The sequence below is a fragment of the Oncorhynchus keta genome, chromosome 21, assembly GCF_023373465.1.
Source record: "Oncorhynchus keta strain PuntledgeMale-10-30-2019 chromosome 21, Oket_V2, whole genome shotgun sequence".
Lineage (NCBI taxonomy): Eukaryota > Metazoa > Chordata > Actinopteri > Salmoniformes > Salmonidae > Oncorhynchus > Oncorhynchus keta.
In genome coordinates this window covers 55,967,217-55,987,640 of record NC_068441.1, presented here as the reverse complement: position 1 = coordinate 55,987,640, position 20,424 = coordinate 55,967,217, and the positions used below count along the sequence as shown (strand labels likewise).

General features: G+C 46.4%; 1 protein-coding gene and 1 long non-coding RNA gene across 9 annotated transcripts in view; both read right to left on the bottom strand.

The window, feature by feature from the left end:
• Positions 1 to 3,994: 3,994 nt before the first annotated feature.
• nol8 (nucleolar protein 8) overlaps positions 3,995 to 20,424 on the bottom strand; it is a 28,159-nt gene continuing 11,729 nt past the window's right edge. For 4 of the 8 annotated variants that reach the window (XM_052474275.1, XM_052474274.1, XM_052474268.1 and 1 more), the window contains exons 5-18: positions 18,915 to 19,065; positions 18,591 to 18,659; positions 15,628 to 17,403; positions 15,154 to 15,294; positions 14,326 to 14,517; positions 13,834 to 13,956; positions 11,585 to 11,726; positions 11,299 to 11,440; positions 9,917 to 10,000; positions 7,879 to 8,180; positions 6,188 to 6,323; positions 5,717 to 5,778; positions 5,468 to 5,550; positions 3,995 to 4,668 (exon numbers count right to left, since the gene is read on the bottom strand). In XM_052474275.1, coding sequence (XP_052330235.1) covers positions 4,609 to 4,668; positions 5,468 to 5,550; positions 5,717 to 5,778; positions 6,188 to 6,323; positions 7,879 to 8,180; positions 9,917 to 10,000; positions 11,299 to 11,440; positions 11,585 to 11,726; positions 13,834 to 13,956; positions 14,326 to 14,517; positions 15,154 to 15,294; positions 15,628 to 17,403; positions 18,591 to 18,659; positions 18,915 to 19,065 — 3,463 coding nt within the window. In that variant the 3' untranslated portion in view covers positions 3,995 to 4,608. The remainder of the gene's footprint in view (positions 4,669 to 5,467; positions 5,551 to 5,716; positions 5,779 to 6,187; positions 6,324 to 7,878; positions 8,181 to 9,916; positions 10,001 to 11,298; positions 11,441 to 11,584; positions 11,727 to 13,833; positions 13,957 to 14,325; positions 14,518 to 15,153; positions 15,295 to 15,627; positions 17,404 to 18,590; positions 18,660 to 18,914; positions 19,066 to 20,424) is intronic. The other 4 variants (XM_052474269.1, XM_052474270.1, XM_052474271.1 and 1 more) reach the window with 4 other exon arrangements.
• On the bottom strand, positions 17,410 to 18,582 carry LOC127910466 (uncharacterized). The gene is made up of 3 exons (XR_008074975.1): positions 17,809 to 18,582; positions 17,617 to 17,733; positions 17,410 to 17,580 (listed from the first exon to the last, which is right to left on the bottom strand). It is a non-coding gene; the product is annotated as an uncharacterized LOC127910466 (long non-coding RNA).

Here is a 20,424-nt window from a genome sequence, read left to right as displayed (position 1 = left end):
AAAGTAGACGTCTTAACTCTCAGACCATGTATAAAGTCTTAACCTCAGACCATGTATAAAGTAGACGTCTTAACTCTCAGACCATGTATAAAGTAGACGTCTTAACCCTCAGACCATGTATAAAAAGTCTTAACCCTCAGACCATTTATAAAGTAGACGTCTTAACCCTCAGACCATGTATAAAGTAGACGTCTTAACCCTCAGACCATGTATAAAGTAGACGTCTTAACTCTCAGACCATGTATAAAGTCTTAACCCTCAGACCATTTATAAAGTAGACGTCTTAACCCTCAGACCATGTATAAAAGTCTTAACCCTCAGACCATGTATAAAGTAGACGTCTTAACCCTCAGACCATGTATAAAGTAGACGTCTTAACTCTCAGACCATGTATAAAGTAGACGTCTTAACTCTCAGACCATGTATAAAGTAGACGTCTTAACTCTCAGACCATGTATAAAGTAGACGTCTTAACCCTCAGACCATGTATAAAGTAGAAGTCTTAACTCTCAGACCATGTATAAAGTAGAAGTCTTAACCCTCAGACCATGTATAACCCTCAGACCATAGACGTCTTAACCCTCAGACCATGTATAAAGTAGACGTCTTAACTCTCAGACCATGTATAAAGTAGACGTCTTAACCCTCAGACCATGTATAAAGTAGACGTCTTAACCCTCAGACCATGTATAAAGTAGAAGTCTTAACTCTCAGACCATGTATAAAGTCTTAACCCTCAGACCATGTATAAAGTAGACGTCTTAACCCTCAGACCATGTATAAAGTAGACGTCTTAACCCTCAGACCATGTATAAAGTAGACGTCTTAACCCTCAGACCATGTATAAAGTAGACGTCTTAACCCTCAGACCATGTATAAAGTAGACGTCTTAACCCTCAGACCATGTATAAAGTAGAAGTCTTAACTCTCAGACCATGTATAAAGTAGACGTCTTAACCCTCAGACCATGTATAAAGTAGACGTCTTAACCCTCAGACCATGTATAAAGTCTCTTAACCCTCAGACCATGTATAAAGTCTTAACTCTCAGACCATGTATAAAGTCTTAACCCTCAGACCATGTATAAAGTAGACGTCTTAACCCTCAGACCATGTATAAAGTAGACGTCTTAACCCTCAGACCATTTATAAAGTAGACGTCTTAACCCTCAGACCATGTATAAAGTAGACGTCTTAACCCTCAGACCATGTATAAAGTAGACGTCTTAACTCTCAGACCATTTATAAAGTAGACGTCTTAACTCTCAGACCATGTATAAAGTCTTAACCCTCAGACCATTTATAAAGTAGACGTCTTAACTCTCAGACCATTTATAAAGTAGACGTCTTAACTCTCAGACCATGTATAAAGTCTTAACCCTCAGACCATTTATAAAGTAGACGTCTTAACTCTCAGACCATGTATAAAGTAGACGTCTTAACTCTCAGACCATGTATAAAGTAACGTCTTAACCCTCAGACCATGTATAAAGTCTTAACCCTCAGACCATTTATAAAGTAGACGTCTTAACCCTCAGACCATGTATAAAGTCTTAACCCTCAGACCATGTATAAAAACGTCTTAACCCTCAGACCATGTATAAAGTAGACGTCTTAACCTCAGACCATTTATAAAGTAGACGTCTTAACCCTCAGACCATGTATAAAGTACGTCTTAACCCTCAGACCATGTATAAGTCTTAACCCTCAGACCATTTATAAAGTAGACGTCTTAACTCTCAGACCATTTATAAAAGACGTCTTAACTCTCAGACCATGTATAAAGTCTTAACCCTCAGACCATGTATAAAGTAACCTTAACTCTCAGACCATGTATAAAGTAGACGTCTTAACCCTCAGACCATTTATAAAGTCTTAACCCTCAGACCATTTATAAAGTAGAAGTCTTAACCCTCAGACCATGTATAAAGTAGACGTCTTAACCCTCAGACCATGTATAAAGTCTTAACCCTCAGACCATTTATAAAAGTCTTAACCATGTATAAAGTCTTAACCCTCAGACCATTTATAAAGTAGACGTCTTAACCCTTGTTAACAAACTATAGTTTTGGCAAGTTGGTTAGGACATCTACTTTGTGCATGACACAAGAAATTTACCCAACAATTGTTTACAGACAGATTATTTCACTTATAATTCACTGTATCACAATGCTAGTTGGTCAGAAGTTTACAAACACTAAGTTGACTACAAACACTAAACAGCTTGGAAAATTCCAGGAAGTGATGTCATGGATTTAGAAGCTTCTGATAGCCTCATTGACATCATTTGAGTCAATTGGAGGTGTACCAGTGGATGTATTTCAAGGCCTTCCTTCAAACTCAATGCCTCTTTGCTTGACATCATGGGGAAATCAAAAGAAATCAGTCAAGACCTTAGAAAGAAAAATCTATATCCACAGTAAAATGAGTCCTATATCGACAAAACCTGAAAGGCCGCTCAGTAAGGAAAAAGCCACTGCTCCAAAAACGCAATAAAAAAGCCAGACCTCGGTTTGCAACTGCACATGGGGACAAATATTTTTTTTTGAGAAATGTCCTCTGGTCTGATGAAACAAAAATAGAACTGTTCGGGCCACAATGAGGAAAAAGGGGAAGGCTTGCAAGCCGAAGAACACCATCCCAACCGTGAAGCACAGGGGTGGCAGCATCATGTTGTGGAGGTGCTTTGCTGCTGGAGGGACTGCTGCACTTCACAGAATAGATGGCATCATGAGGATGGAAAATGATGTGGATATATTGAAGCAACATCTCAAGACATCAGTCAGGAAGTTAAAGCTTAGTCGCAAATGGGTCTTCCAAATGAACAATGACCCCAAGCAACTTCCAAAGTTGTGACAAAATGGCTTAAGGACAACAAAGTCAAGGTATTGGAGTGGCCATCACAAAGCCCTGACCTCAATCCTATAGAAAATGTGTGGGCAGAACTGAAAAAGTGCTTGCGAGCAAGGAGGCCTACAAACCTGACTCAGTTTCTGTTGGGAGGAATTCTGGCCCAGTCCTCCTAACTTATTGTGGGAAGCTTGTGGAAGGCTACCCGAAACGTAACTGTTCCTGAAGGCTGTGTCTGTAGAGTCAGATAACGGTTGCTGATGGCTGTGTGTGATGGAAAGTAACACAGAAGACCGATAAAGGCTCTGAGAGACACGTTGACAATGGTACAGGTGGAATAACATAGTTAACTGCAAAAATAATATAAAAACCACCAAACAAAGTGTTTTAGTAGGCTGTCGGGCCACCACAAGCCGCCAGAACATATTCAGTGCAACTCGGCAGCGCCTCGATTCTAGAAGTGTCTCCTATTGGAGGGATGTGACACCATTTCTTCCACCAGAAATCCCATCATTTGGTGTTGTTGTTGATGGTGACGGGAAACCTCTGGTCTTCGGGCACCACTCCAGAATCTCCCATAAGTGTTCAATAGGATTGAGATCCGGGGACTGAGACGACCGTATGGTTTTTCATGCTCATCACAACGTTCAGTGACCACTGGTGCTGCCAATTAAAAGGTGTAATTTAGATTTCGCCATTGAGACTCCAATAAAGGTGTCATTGATATATACACCAAGTGTCCGAAACATTAAGGACTGTAGCCTGTGGCCTCTGTAGCCTGTGGCCTCTGTAGCCTGTGGCCTCTGTAGCCTGTGGCCTCTGTAGCCTGTGGCCTCTGTAGCCTGTGGCCTCTGTAGCCTGTGGCCTCTGTAGCCTGTGGCCTCTGTAGCCTGTGGCCTCTGTAGCCTGTGGCCTCTGTAGCCTGTGGCCTCTGTAGCCTGTGGCCTCTGTAGCCTGTGGCCTCTGTAGCCTGTGGCCTCTGTAGCCTGTGGCCTCTGTAGCCTCCATAGCCACTGTTCAGTCATTAGTAAAGAGAATAGAGAAAACACACTACTCACTAAAATTGTCCATGGAAATCTCAAAATAACACAAAGTCCTTTCTCCACCCAGTGATCCAAAATGGCTTAAATAATAAAATCACAATCGAAAGATATTCTGAGTTTTAATTCTCCATAGAAAAAAAGAGACATAAATCAATTACAACCATGCAATTCTGTAGTACAGATCAGATTCACATCATTATGTAATGTAAATGGATTTAGATCACTCCAGGGTGAAGTTTCCCCTCAGGTACAGATCTAGGATCAGCTTCCCCTTCCCACAATCCTAATGTTAACAATTAGTGGTGGAAAATTCAAAAACTGACCCGAGACCAGCGTCTAGGGGCACCTTCAGTCTCCCCACACCACCTCAAGGAAGTCAATAACACCATCTGAGGTAAAACGACACGGCCCTGTCCCCTGGTGGTGGAAAATGGAGCTGGTTTGATTGGTTATCGGCCCTGTCCCCTAGTGGTGGAAAATGGAGCTGGTTTGATTGGTTATCGGCCCTGTTTCTTTATAAATTAAAACTACACTATGCCGGTAACACGATTGCAGTTGGAGGTTAGAACATAAAAAAAATAAAATGAACGTCCCTAAAGTCAGAATATGATTGGAGGAGAAGTCTTGGGACTAGCATGGTTGTTAGTCCCAATTCGAGTCGGGTAAGACTGTGTCAAACGAGAGGTCCTCTCTCTCAATGTCTTGTGGATCTCCTGTCAGTTTCTTTGGGAGGTTTTCAGCTTCCTTCTTGCATCCTTGTGTTTTTTACGGTACTCCTGGGAAGAAAAACAAACATCAGAAAGACATTATCATATACATTATCATATACATTATTCTATATCGTCTACATTATCGTATTCGTGATTCTATATTGTATACATTATCGTACTCGTGATTCTATATTGTATACATTATCGTATTCATTATTCTATATCGTCTACATTATCGTATTCGTGATTCTATATTGTATACATTATCGTATTCGTGATTCTATATTGTATACATTATCGTACTCGTGATTCTATATTGTATACATTATCGTATTCATTATTCCATATTGTCTACATTATCGCATTCGTGATTCTATATTGTATACATTATCATATTAATTATTCTATATTGTATACATTATCGTATTCATTATTCTATATGGTATACATTATCGTATTCATTATTCTATATCGTATTCAAATCATTATTGTATGCATTATCACATTCAGTATTCTATATTGTATACATTATCATACACCTTATTCTATATTGAATACATTATCGTATTCGTGATTCTATATTGTATACATTATCGTATTCATTATTCTATATTGTCTACATTATCATATTCGTGATTCTATATTGTATACATTATCATATTCATGATTCTATATTGTATACATTATCGTATACATACATAGGTACTTTTTTTCGTTGCTTTACTGACAATCATTATTTTACAAAAGAATCCTTTTAAGTTATATTGAAAATTCTTAATTCATGTAATTTGACAGCAAACATTTACTAAAAGTAACTGTATAATAGTTTTAAGTCCATTAAAGTGTCAGACAGACAGGGCCTGACCTCTATGAGTCCCGTCCTCTTCTCCTCCCACATCTCTCTTTGGTCCTCCAGCTTGGATGACCTGCAGAACGCTTTAGGCCCCTCTGATTGGACAAAACAAAAGTGTGTCATGTTGATATTGTGATTATATGTTTTTAATACTTTTAAAAACATTTTTTTTTAAGTTAGTTGAAATTTTAAAACAAAGTTTCCTTTAGCCAAAAAAAAGAAGAGTGTTGTGACTGTGAAAAAAGGCCTAGTTAAAGTTACCTTTTAACCGTTCATCGTCGAGCCGGAAAAAGAAGAAAGCTTTCTTCGACGCCAGCGGCTCTCTAATGAACAGAAACAAACAGTTAACAAAGTCAATACACTGGCAGCACTGTCAAAGCAACCCATCATAATCAATAGTCAAAGCAACCCATCTAATACCATCATAATCAATATCCAGATGTTCCCAGGTTCACTAAATAACGATGCTATCGATACAGGTAAACGGGGGCCTAACTGTCGATACAGGTAAACGGGGGCCTAACTATCGATACAGGTAAACGGGGGCCTAACTGTCAATACAGGTAAACTGGGCCTAACTGTCGATACAGGTAAACAGGGGCCTAACTATCGATACAGGTAAACAGGGGCCCAACTGTCGATACAGGTAAACAGGGGCGTTTAACTCGATGTTTGATGTTACTCTGAAGCTGTAAGTAGTTGATAAAAAGACAAGTGGCTATAAGGTATTACTCTGTGGGTGTAGTGGTGTCAGTCTGTTCCTTGGCCTCCTCTTCCTCCTCCTCCTCCTCATCACTGCTGTCCTGGAAACGAGGGTCCACCTGCCATGACACCTTGGCCCCCTTGAGCGTCTCGAAACGGTACTCCTCTGGAGAGGGACAACCAGAGACAGATATAGACACTAAACTTGACGTCAAAGATCAAGCCACTGCTGTGTGTACTGACAACTGGCAGGGGGTCAGACAAGAGGAGAAACAGGGGGTCAGACCAGAGGAGAAACAGGGGGTCAGACCAGAGGAAAAACCCAGTGGGTCAGACCAGAGGAGACCCAGGGGGTCAGACCAGAGGAAAAACCCAGTGGGTCAGACCAGAGGAGACCCAGGGGGTCAGACCAGAGGAAAAACAGGGGGTCAGACCAGAGGAAAAACAGGGGGTCAGACCAGAGGAGAAACAGGGGGTCAGACCAGAGGAGACCCAGGGGGTCAGACCAGAGGAAAAACCCAGTGGGTCAGACCAGAGGAAAAACCCAGGGGGTCAGACCAGAGGAAAAACCCAGGGGGTCAGACCAGAGGAAAAACCCAGGGGTCAGACCAGAGGAAAAACCCAGGGGGTCAGACCAGAGGAAAAACACAGGGGGTCAGACCAGAGGAAACCCAGGGGGTCAGACCAGAGGAGACCCAGGGGGTCAGACCAGAGGAGACCCAGGGGGTCAGACCAGACGAGACCCAGGGGGTCAGACCAGAGGAAAACATGGGGTCAGACAGAGGAGACCCAGGGGGTCAGACCAGAGGAGACCCAGGGGTCAGACCAGAGGAGACCCAGGGGTCAGACCAGAGGAGACCCAGGGGTCAGACCAGAGGAGACCCAGGGGTCAGACCAGAGGAGACCCAGGGGGTCAGACCAGAGGAGACCCAGGGGGTCAGACCAGAGGAGACCCAGGGGGGTCAGACCAGACCAGAGGGTCAGACCAGAGGAGACCCAGGGGGTCAGACCAGAGGAGACCCAGGGGGTCAGACCAGAGGAGACCCAGGGGGGTCAGACCAGACGAGACCCAGGGGGTCAGACCAGAGGAAAAACATGGGGGTCAGACCAGAGGAGACCCAGGGGGTCAGACCAGAGGAGACCCAGGGGGTCAGACCAGAGGAGACCCAGGGGTCAGACCAGAGGAGACCCAAGGGGTCAGACCAGAGGAGACCCAAGGGGTCAGACCAGAGGAGACCCAAGGGGTCAGACCAGAGGAGACCCAGGGGGTCAGACCAGAGGAGACCCAGGGGGTCAGACCAGAGGAGACCCAGGGGGTCAGACCAGAGGAGACCCAGGGGGTCAGACCAGAGGAGACCCAGGGGGTCAGACCAGAGGAGACCCAGGGGGTCAGACCAGAGGAGACCCAGGGGGGTCAGACCAGAGGAGACCCAGGGGGTCAGACCAGAGGAGAAACAGGAGGTTAGACCAGAGGAGACCCAGGGGGTCAGACCAGAGGAAAAACATGGGGGTCAGACCAGAGGAAAAACATGGGGGTCAGACCAGAGGAGACCCAGGGGGTCAGACCAGAGGAGACCCAGTATTGGGCCATCACATGGTCATAACTGGTCCTGTGTGTAATGAGATTGAACAGAGGAAGATGCCAGGACCGGTAAGAGCAAAGACAGCTGGTTGCATTAGCAGAAGAAACGTAAACACACAACACGAGTCCAGTCCATTACCCTTTTCAGTGGTGGTTTCGGCTACCGTGTCACCCCCAAAGAACGAGAACTTGAAGCCTGACGATGCCTCTCCCTCATTGGTTGACAGGTGAGATGACGCCATCACTGGATCGACTGCCATAGGCTGACTGGTCTCTTCCTCTTCTTTATCCCAGGCCACATTCTCCTCCTCCTCCTCCGTTTTCTCCTCCTTGGAGGTTCCAAACACCTCCTTCAGATCCATGGACACATCGTAATACATCTCCCTGGAGACCTCTGGCAGCTTCTCCGCCTCCTCCCGCTTCTTCTTCCTTGCCAGTTTACTGTGATTAACACATGGGACAAGAACAACTCAGTAAAACATGTTCCTCACCTTCCTACGGCACCGCACCTGATCGCTGCACCTACTCTTTGTTTTTAATGATTTCTAAATTGGTAGTTACAGTCTTGTCTCAGCGCTGCAACTACCGAACGGACTCGGGAGAGGCGAAGGTCGAGAGGCACGCGTCCTCTGAAACACGACCCTGCCAAGCCGCACTGGTTCTTGACGCACTGCTCGCTTAAATCAAATCAAATGTATTTATATAGCCCTTCGTACATCAGCTGATGTCACAAAGTGCTGTACAGAAACCCAGCCTAAAACCACAAACAGCAAGCAATGCAGGTGTTGAAGCACAATTGGTTAACCCCGGAAGCCAGCTGCACCAATGTGTCGGAGGAAACATCGTACACCTGGCGACCGTGTCAGCGTGCACTGCGCCCGGCCCGCCACAAGAGTCGCTGGTGCGCAATGGGACAAGGACATCCCGGCCGGCCAAACCCTCCCCTAACCCGGACGACGCTGTGCCAAACCCTCCCCTAACCCGGACGACGCTGTGCCAAACCCTCCCCTAACCCGGACGACGCTGGGCCAAACCCTCCCCTAACCCGGACGACGCTGGGCCAAACCCTCCCCTAACCCGGACGAGGCTGGGCCAAACCCTCCCCTAACCCGGACGAGGCTGGGCCAAACCCTCCCCTAACCCGGACGAGGCTGGGCCAAACCCTCCCCTAACCCGGACGAGGCTGGGCCAATTGCGGGCCGCCTCATGGGTCTCCAAGTCGCGGCCCTGCAGCGACACAGACTGGGATCGTACCCGGGTCTGGAGTGACGTCTCTAGCACTGCGATGCAGTGTCTTAGACCGCTGCCCAACTCAGGAGGCCCCATGTACCTTACAGTATTTAGTTTGTACAAGGATGATGTTCAAAGGCAGACTCTGTGATAATAACAGGGTATATTTCTGTAAAGTCAGAGAAGGAGAAACAGTGTACTCTTCATCTATCATTACTTCGTGCATAGGAGGCCGGGCTACTTGGCGCGCAGGAGGCCGGGCTACTTGGCACGCTGGAGGCCGGGCTACTTGGCGCGCTGGAGGCCGGGCTACTTGGCGCGCTGGAGGCCGGGCTACTTGGCGCGCTGGAGGCCGGGCTACTTGGCGCGCAGGAGGCCGGGCTACTTGGCGCGCTGGAGGCCGGGCTACTTGGCGCGCTGGAGGCCGGGCTACTTGGCGCGCTGGAGGCCGGGCTACTTGGCGCGCTGGAGGCCGGGCTACTTGGCGCGCTGGAGGCCGGGCTACTTGGCGCGCAGGAGGCCGGGCTACTTGGCGCGCAGGAGGCCGGGCTACTTGGCGCGCAGGAGGCCGGGCTACTTGGCGCGCAGGAGGCCGGGCTACTTGGCGCGCAGGAGGCCGGGCTACTTGGCGCGCAGGAGGCCGGGCTACTTGGGCGCAGGAGGCCGGGCTACTTGAGCGCAGGAGGCCGGGCTACTTGGCGCGCAGGAGGCCGGGCTACTTGGCGCGCAGGAGGGCTGGGCTACTTGGCGCGTAGGAGGGCTGGGCTACTTGGTGCAGAGAATCACTGTTTGTACATACAGGAAACTTTTGTAATGAAAACATTTGACTTAATTTAAAAATAAAATGCATAAGGGCTTTTTGGTCCAGAACTACAAATCAAATTAGATTTCCTGATTCTCCTTTTGTTACTATGACAACGGGCTCTTTGTTCTTACGAAGCGGCTACCTGTCTTTCTTGGGCTTGTCGTTCTTAGTTTCAAAAGCAGCGTGCTCCTCTTTGGTTGGGTCATACTGCAACGCTGAGATATCTCTGCAACAACAGAAAAAAAAAACATTACAACATGCTGTGAAAATACAAAACATCAGAAATGGGGAACAAGATTAGACTTCAGAGCCATCTTTGCCCTCATACAGTAATCTGACCTCACAATTCGACAGACAGGCTGACAAGACGGTTGTCATTAGACTAACAGACACAACTCTTAGTGTTATGCAAACAGTGTCTGAAATGGCATTCAATTCCCTATATAGCGCACGACTGTTGACCAGGGGCCCCATAGTGCACTACTGTTGACCAGGGGCCCCATAGCGCACTACTGTTGACCAGGGGGCCCCATAGCGCACTACTGTTGACCAGGGGCCCCCCCATGACCAGGGGCGCACTACTGTTGATCAGGGGCCCCCATAGGGGCCCCATACTGTTGACCAGGGGGCCCCATAGCGCACTACTGTTGACCAGGGGCCCCATAGCGCACTACTGTTGACCAGGGGCCCCATAGCGCACTACTGTTGACCAGGGGCCCCATAGCGCACTACTGTTGACCAGGGGCCCCATAGCGCACTACTGTTGACCAGGGGCCCCATAGCGCACTACTGTTGACCAGGGGCCCCCATAGCGCACCACTGTTGACCAGGGGCCCCCATAGCGCACCACTGTTGACCAGGGGCCCCATAGCGCACCACTGTTGACCAGGGGCCCCCATAGCGCACTACTGTTGACCAGGGGCCCCATAGCGCACTACTGTTGACCAGGGGCCCCATAGTGCACTACTGTTGACCAGGGGCCCCCATAGTGCACTACTGTTGACCAGGGGCCCCCATAGCGCACTACTGTTGACCAGGGGGCCCCATAGCGCACTACTGTTGACCAGGGGACCCCATAGCGCACTACTGTTGACCAGGGGACCCCATAGCGCACCACTGTTGACCAGGGGGCCCCATAGCGCACCACTGTTGACCAGGGGCCCCATAGTGCACCACTGTTGACCAGGGGCCCCCCCTACTGTTGACCAGCGCACTACTGTTGACCAGGGGCCCCATAGCGCACCACTGTTGACCAGGGGCCCCCATAGCGCACCACTGTTGACCAGGGGCCCCCATAGTGCACCACTGTTGACCAGGGGCCCCCATAGTGCACCACTGTTGACCAGGGGCCCCCATAGTGCACCACTGTTGACCAGGGGCCCCCATAGTGCACCACTGTTGACCAGGGGCCCTACAGTGCACCACTGTTGACCAGGGGCCCTACAGTGCACTAGAACCCTATACAGGGAACAGGGTTTTCAGACACCATTCTAGTGACATGAACTCCAGTGAGTTCTGACTGACCTGAACGTCTTGCCCTTAGCTGTGGGTTTATTAGGGTCAGAGGGTTGTACGTTGATGTTGAGGAGATGATTTAAGATGTCTAGACTTTTCTTCTTCTCCTCTACCAGCTCACACTCTCTCTCCGGCTGAGACGACTCCATCTCTGTCAAGGGAGAAATTAAAAATAGTAAATAAAAATCAAACCCATAAGAGTACCGACTAAAAGGCAGAGTCCGATGGAGAGGGTTTAGGAAGGGGATTTTCAGAGAGAAAGAACATTCCAATAAGGACAGTCGATCTGCCTCACCTGGCTCACCTGGCTCACCTGGCTCACCTGGCTCACCTGCCTCACCTGGCTCATCGTCGTCGTCGTCGTCGTCGTCGTCAATAAACCTGCGATCCATCTGGAAACGCTCATCTGTTCCAAACCTCGACTGCAGTTGCATGAGCTACAAACAATTTAATAAAACAAGTTTGTAAGGAAAGATAATAAAAAGGTAGTATGTATATATATATATATATATATGCTCAGTGACTAAGTATATGCTGTTTGCTAACAGTTCTGTAAGTTGTTTCGGATCAGAGTGTTTCCTAAATGACCGTATTCTCATTGTTATTTCATCGGCTATTTATATTTTTACAGATCAGACTCTCTTATCCAGAGATACTTACAGTCAGTGAGTCATTTATCTGACTCTTATCTAGAGAGACTTACAGTCACTGAGTAATTTATCAGACTCTCTTATCTAGAGAGACTTACAGTCAGTGAGTCATTTATCAGACTCTCTTATCCAGAGATACTTACAGTCACTGAGTCATTTATCAGACTCTTATCCAGATAGACTTACAGTCACTGAGTCATTTATCAGACTCTCTTATCCAGAGAGACTTACAGTCAGTGAGTCATTTATCAGACTCTCTTATCCAGAGAGACTTACAGTCAGTGAGTCATTTATCAGACTCTCTTATCTAGTGAGTCATTTATCAGACTCTTATCTAGAGAGACTTACAGTCAGTGAGTCATTTATCAGACTCTTATCCAGAGAGACTTACAGTCAGTGAGTCATTTATCAGACTCTCTTATCCAGAGAGACTTACAGTCACTGAGTCATTTATCAGACTCTTATCCAGAGAGACTTACAGTCAGTGAGTCATTTATCAGACTCTTATCCAGAGAGACTTACAGTCACTGAGTCATTTATCAGACTCTCTTATCCAGAGATACTTACAGTCACTGAGTCATTTATCAGACTCTTATCCAGAGAGACTTACAGTCAGTGAGTCATTTATCAGACTCTCTTATCTAGAGAGACTTACAGTCAGTGAGTCATTTATCAGACTCTTATCCAGAGAGACTTACAGTCACTGAGTCATTTATCAGACTCTCTTATCCAGAGAGACTTACAGTCAGTGAGTCATTTATCAGACTCTCTTATCCAGAGAGACTTACAGTCAGTGAGTCATTTATCAGACTCTTATCTAGAGAGACTTACAGTCAGTGAGTCATTTATCAGACTCTCTTATCCAGAGAGACTTACAGTCACTGAGTCATTTATCAGACTCTCTTATCCAGAGAGACTTACAGTCAGTGAGTCATTTATCTGATGCTGTAAGTATCTCTGAGAGTCAGCTAAATGACTCACTGACTGTACATCTTTCCGGATAAGAGTGTCAACAGTCTAATGTCAGTATAATGTCAGTCTAATGTCAGCCTAATGTCAACAGCCTGAAATGTGTCTAATGTCAGTCTAATGTCAGCCTAATGTCAACAGTCTAATGTCAACAGCCTGAAATCTTTCGGATAAGTGTCAGTCTAATGTCAGTATAATGTCAGTCTAATGTCAGCCTAATGTCAACAGCCTGAAATGTGTCTAATGTCAGTCTAATGTCAGCCTAATGTCAACAGTCTAATGTCAACAGCCTGAAATGTGTCTAATGTCAGTCTAATGTCAACAGTCTAAAATGTGTCTAATGTCAGTCTAATGTCAGTCTAATGTCAACAGTCTAATGTCAACAGCCTGAAATGTGTCTAATGTCAGTCTAATGTCAGTCTAATGTCAACAGCCTGAAATGTGTCTAATGTCAGTCTAATGTCAACAGTCTAATGTCAACAGTCTGAAATGTGTCTAATGTCAACAGTCTAATGTCAGTCTAATGTCAACAGTCTAATGTCAGTCTAATGTCAACAGTCTAATGTCAACAGTCTAATGTCAGTCTAATGTCAACAGTCTAATGTCAACAGTCTGAAATGTGTCTAATGTCAACAGTCTAATGTCAGTCTAATGTCAACAGTCTAATGTCAACAGCCTGAAATGTGTCTAATGTCAACAGTCTAATGTCAACAGTCTAATGTCAACAGTCTAATGTCAACAGTCTAATGTCAGTATAATGTCAGTCTAATGTCAACAGTCTAATGTCAACAGCCTGAAATGTGTCTAATATCAGTCTAATGTCAGTCTAATGTCAACAGTCTAATGTCAACAGTCTAATGTCGTCAGCCTGAAATGTGTCTAATGTCAGTAGCCAGCCAGACAACAGTTTGTAAAACCAGCTCACCTTCGCTCCAGCTTTTCCTTCAAACTGAGGTTTAATCTGGAACCTGTCCCCATCCTTCTCCTCCTCCTCCTCCTCCTCATCATCGTCGTCAAACAGGTTGCTGCCCGCCAGCTTCTTATATCCCTGAAACAGGTAACAGCTAAAATGTACATGTGAAACAAGCCTACAGCCTGATCTCAGATTACCAGCCTGGGTACAAGTCTGTTTGTGCCATCATGCCCGTCTTTCTGATGACAAAACAGGGAGTGGCATGATGGCACAACAAGACCGGTACCCAGGCTAGTCAAACAACAGATAAGAGACCACGCTACCAATCATGTGTCTTTACTACGGTAGATAAGATGTGACTGTTGAATAAAAATGGTTTCTTCAAAGGGTCGTAACAGAAATCAAACGCTCAGGTTTTACGGATGTTATTTTGCCGTGATCCAACGACTTTAATATATCAGCTCACGGTTGTAACAATGCCCACCCCCCCAAAAAAACAATTACCTTGTTTTTAAGGCCTGGCTTTCCTCGAGCTGGTGATTCTTCATCACTAGAGTCTTCCTCATCGGACTGGCTGTTCTGGAACAGTGTCTTCTTGGGGTTGGGAGGTACAGGGGAAGTATGTTCTTCCTCGTCGCCATCCTCTTCCTCATCAGAGCTGAACTTGATGTGGTGATTCCCATCAGCAGCTGAATCCTTGACCAAAAACACCATGAAATTGGTGAGGAAAGTCTGACAAAAGTCCTTTTCTTCTTTTGTTGAAATATTTACATAAATATTTAAATATTTACAAGAGTTAAGAACCAACAATAAAGACATTAACCCAACAAAACAATGTGTCAAAGCCAAATATCCCACTGAGTTGGTGTATATTCAACAGGCCCTCGCAGTCTTCAGGACATTACATCAAAGTTGGATCAGCCTGTAGTGTGGTTTTCCACTTTAATTTTGAGTGTGACTCCAAATCCAGACCTCCATGGGTTGATACATTTGATTTTTGTGTGATTTTGTTGTCAGCACATTCAACTATGTAAAGAAAAAAGTATTTAATAAGAATATTTCATTCATTCAGATCTAGGATGTTATTTTAGTGTTCACTTTATTTTTTTGAGCAGTGTATATATACCACCCAGACTATAGAGTACTATGTGTCATGATATCACCACAGTCATCAACAAGCCAATAGCCACCCCCAGATAACAACATAACAGAGAACATAAGCAGCAATAGCACTACTTACTGGTGGCTCTGACCAGGAGACGGGCCTTGTACTGTACTGTGTTGTTGCTACTTGTATGTGTGTGACAGAGTGACATGCCACCAGTGACTTACCAGTTTAGCCAGAGCCTCCTGGATGAGCTTCTTCTGTAGTTCAGCCTCCTTCTGCCTCTGTTCCTGAGCAGCTAGGCGTTTCTGGTTGTCCTGTTGCTTAGCATCTATAACCCCACCAGCAGTCTGGGGCTTCTTGGACACCTGCAACAATTAATACATCCGATCAACACTTTCTTTAACGTGCATTTATTTATTTATTTACCCAGGTAGGTTAGGGTACTGACATAAAAGATTAAAAACAAATACAAGGCAATAAAAGAACAGAGAGAACAGAGAGAACGAGAACGCAGAGAGAGAGAGAGAACAGAGAGAACAGAGAGAACGAGAACGCAGAGAGAACGAGAACGCAGAGAGAGAGAGAGCACAGAGAGAACGAGAGGACAGAGAGAGCACAGAGAGAGAACAGCGAGAGAGAGAGAGCACAGAGAGAGAACAGCGAGAGAGAGAGAGCACAGAGAGAGAGAAAGCACAGACCTCAGCCTTCTGAGTCTTTTTAGCAGGTACATCTTCCTCCATCTCTGACTCCACACTGGAGCACCCACTGCTGCTGGACGTTGAGCTGGCCGCTGGGACGGACTTCTTCTCTGGCTCGGCTTTCGAAGTCGTTTTCCGTCCGAGGGCTGGTGACTTGGTTGTATCTTCACTGTCCGAGCTGCTAGGAGGACGAGTTTTAGTGCCTTTAGTTTCTGAGGGTTTTGACACAGTCTTGGCGTCGTCCTCTGAGGCACTGGGTTTAGACAATCTGTCACGTTTCTGTTTCTTAGTGGACGTCTTCATTTTTCCGTCCTCCTCAACTTGTCTCTTTAGACTTTGCGGCGATGTGGCTAAGAGAGCCTTGGTCCCCTGGAAAGCAGGAAGAGATGTTGACAGATTTGTTTTCTTCTTCTTCTTCTTCTTCTCTCTCACCTCGTCGCAGTTGTCCTCTTCAAAGATGGCCGCCAGAATCTCCTCCGGTGTGTTGCCATTTCCTGTCTTAGCCAGCGGTACAGGAGCCTCAGAGGCAGTAACCCGGGGTTCCATCCCCAGCACCTCAGACACTCGGTTTGGTCCAGGTTGTTGTGAATCAGATCCCGGATTGTCGTCGTCACTGTCCCGGTCCAAGCCTTTTAAAAACGATTCTTTAACCAGCTGCTGCAGATCGTCCAGTGAAAACGCTAACCTCTGACAGTTAGTAAACATGGCTTCGTATTCGGAATCGGCGCTAGCCTCAGATGTATCTTCATATGATTCACTATCGTCAGATGATAATGCTGAAGGAGGAGTCTTCTTTTTAGAGACAACCTTCTTGCCGGTCTTTTGGGCTTTTGAAGAGTCAGAATCACTCTCTTCTTCCGAATCATCATCATCATCATCATCAGATTCTGAAGGGGTAGTGGATTTCTCAATAGCCTTTTTCCTAGGGAGGACGTTATAAGTCCTTTTGGCTTTTGAAGAGTAGGAATCTTCCGAGTCGTCATCCTCACCGTCACCACTATCATTCTCTGGCGAAGGGGTCTTCTTTATAGGGAAGACTTTCTTTACAGCCTTTTTTGGGAGGACTTTGTTAGCCTTTTTTCCTTTAGTTCTGTCTGTTTCCAGGTTGTTGGTTTGCTTATTCACCTCAGCTTTCTCTTGTGTTTTACTGGCCTTGGGCAGTTGGTCCTGCTTGGTACCGCTGGGTGTTTTTCTGGAGTTGAGGATCTCATCAGTATCCGCTGAGTCATAATCCTCCTCGTTCTTCCCAGAAGACCCACCTGGAAGCTGGCAGACATCCTTAATCTTCTGCTGGGTAAGGAATGTTCTGGGTATGTAGTTATCGCCTACCACCTCCAGGTTATCTTCATCCTCATCTACTACCGGGCAGTCCACCGGGGTGCTCCGCTGTGCCAACATCCTAATGTCCCCACCTGAGTCATCGCCACTGTCAAAAACACACACGGAGGTCTGCGCCTGGAGTTTCTTAGAGGTCTGTTTAGGTTTAGTTGGAGGTCTGGTTTCGCCGTTAGACTTCAGAACCGTTGAACCTTTCTCCGAGGACTTCACACGGTCGGACTGTCCGTTTGCAACGACTTGGTTCGGACGGTCTTTCTTCTTTTTAGCAAGTGGTGTTTTCTGCGGTGGGAACTCTCCTCTCCTCTTCTTACTGATGTCGTCGTCGCCGCCTGATATTTCCCACGTTAGTTGGGACACGGGCGTCGGGTCTGGAACCTCGGCTGAACTCTCTAGTTTCTTGATGTTGTGGCTGTGTTTTGACGGATCGTACTTGATGAAGTGATACTGGAGTCAAGGGGAACTAACATTCTGTTTTTGAGACAATTCAAATAAATTAATATTTGTCACATGCGCCGAATACAACAGGTGTAGGTAGACCTTACCGTAAAATGCTGAATACAACAGGTGTAGGTAGACCTTACCGTAAAATGCTGAATACAACAGGTGTAGGTAGACCTTACCGTAAAATGAATACAACAGGTGTAGGTAGACCTTACCGTAAAATGCTGAATACAACAGGTGTAGGTAGACCTTACCGTAAAATGCTGAATACAACAGGTGTAGGTAGACCTTACCGTAAAATGCTGAATACAACAGGTGTAGGTAGACCTTACCGTAAAATGAATACAACAGGTGTAGGTAGACCTTACCGTAAAATGATGAATACAACAGGTGTAGGTAGACCTTACCGTAAAATGCTTACTTACAAGACCTTAACCAACAATGCAGATGAAATTATTATTTAAAAGAGTTATATAAAAAAACACAAATTATGACAAGGTTATATACAGGGGGTACCGAGTCAATGTGCGAGGGTGCAGGTTAGTCGAGCTAATATGTACATGTAGGTAGCAGGGGTAAAGTGACCCCATTTCCTGTAGTCTACGATCAGCTCTTTTGTCTTGCTCACGTTGAGGCAGAGGTTTTTGTCCTGGCACCACGCGGCCAGGTCTCGGACCTCCTCCCTGTAGGCTGTCTCATCGTTGTCTGTGATCAGGCCTAAAAACCTTCTGCAAATTTAATGGTGTTGGAGTCGTGCGCTGCCAAGCAGTCGTGGGTGAACAGGGAGTACAGGTGGGGAGTAAGCACGCACCCCTGGGGAGCTCCAGTGTTGAGGATCAGCGTGGCAGATGTGTTGTTACCTACCCTCACCAGCTGGGGGCGGCCCATCAGGAAGTCCAGGATCCAGTTGCAGAGGGAGGCGTTTAGTCTCAGGGTCCGTAGCTTTAGTGATGAGCTTTGTGGGCACTGTGGTGTTGAACGCTGAGCTGTAGTCAACGAACAGCTTTCTCACGGTTTAGAACTATATCGAGAAGATAAGCATCTGTAATAAAAACAAACACCATCACTAAATGATGACCAGGCAACGAGACAGGATTTCTACATTTACCACGTTTTTTTTTTCTCTCTCTCCAGACTGGACCATAAAAAATAAAATAAAATAAAAACATTTTTTAAAAGGATATCTTGTTCCTTCCTTGGCACTTGAGATTAAGAACCGGGAGGACTCGTCCAAATTTACTCACAACCCAATCCTAGAAAAAAAGAACAATAATTGAGAAATAACACTAAAACATTGATGTTTAAACAAAAAAAAAAAAAAAAAGACCACAGAACAGCCATTCAGCGCTCAGATTGCTTTGCTTTGTGTTGTATGACCATTGTCGCACCACATGCCAATGACTATAGGAGTTGACAGTCAATACAATTAGATCTGGCACCAGTCTAGTACAATAATAAAATACAGGCAAATATACCCCCCAACCCCCCCCACACACACACACACACACCTTGTGCCCAGGTATCTCTGTCCCAGGAACAGCTGCCTTCATGTGGAAGTTCTCCACCCCTGCCTCCTTCATTGACTCCACGAGTTTGTCTTTGTGGTTGACGCTTGGTGATTGGATCTTCTCTGCAGCTTCATGACGCTCCTGAGCTAATCTAGTAATAGAAAACAACATACACATCAATTCAATCATACTGTGATTCTGTGATACACAACAAGAGTTGGCCAACCTTCCTTTTGAGGAGCTACACTCGTGTAGGACTCTGGACCAGCCCTTATCTTCGTTCCCCTTTCAGGACTTTGATTCGCTGAAAGAAGTGTTTAGAACAGGGCTGGAGCAAAAGCCTGCACACGTAGTAGAGCTCCAAAAGGCTGGTTGGCAACTTCTGATGTAGATACATCATGTCAACACTCGTTCAGAAGATACCCAGGCCTACAGACGACACTAGTTCAGAAGATACCCAGGCCTACAGACGACACTCGTTCAGAAGATACCCAGGCCTACAGACGAGACTCGTTCAGAAGATACCCAGGCCAACAGACACTAGTTCAGAAGATACCCAGGCCAACAGACACTCGTTCAGAAGATACCCAGGCCAACAGACACTCGTTCAGAAGATACCCAGGCCTACAGACGACACTCGTTCAGAAGATACCCAGGCCAACAGACGACACTCGTTCAGAAGATACCCAGGCCAACAGACGACACTCGTTCAGAAGATACCCAGGCCTACAGACACTAGTTCAGAAGATACCCAGGCCAACAGACACTAGTCCAGAAGATACCCAGGCCAACAGACACTCGTTCAGAAGATACCCAGGCCTACAGACGACACTCGTTCAGAAGATACCCAGGCCTACAGACGACACTCGTCCAGAAGATACCCAGGCCAACAGACGACACTCGTTCAGAAGATACCCAGGCCAACAGACGACACTAGTTCAGAAGATACCCAGGCCTACAGACGACACTCGTTCAGAAGATACCCAGGCCTACAGACGACACTCGTTCAGAAGATACCCAGGCCTACAGACGACACTCGTTCAGAAGATACCCAGGCCTACAGACGACACTCGTCCAGAAGATACCCAGGCCTACAGACGACACTCGTTCAGAAGATACCCAGGCCTACAGACGACACTCGTCCAGAAGATACCCAGGCCTACAGACGACACTCGTTCAGAAGATACCCAGGCCAACAGACGACACTCGTTCAGAAGATACCCAGGCCAACAGACGACACTAGTTCAGAAGATACCCAGGCCAACAGACGACACTCGTTCAGAAGATACCCAGGCCAACAGACACTCGTTCAGAAGATACCCAGGCCTACAGACGACAATTGTTCAGAAGATACCCAGGCCAACAGACACTAGTTCAGAAGATACCCAGGCCAACAGACACTAGTTCAGAAGATACCCAGGCCAACAGACACTCGTTCAGAAGATACCCAGACCTACAGACGACACTCGTTCAGAAGATACCCAGGCCTACAGACGACACTCGTTCAGAA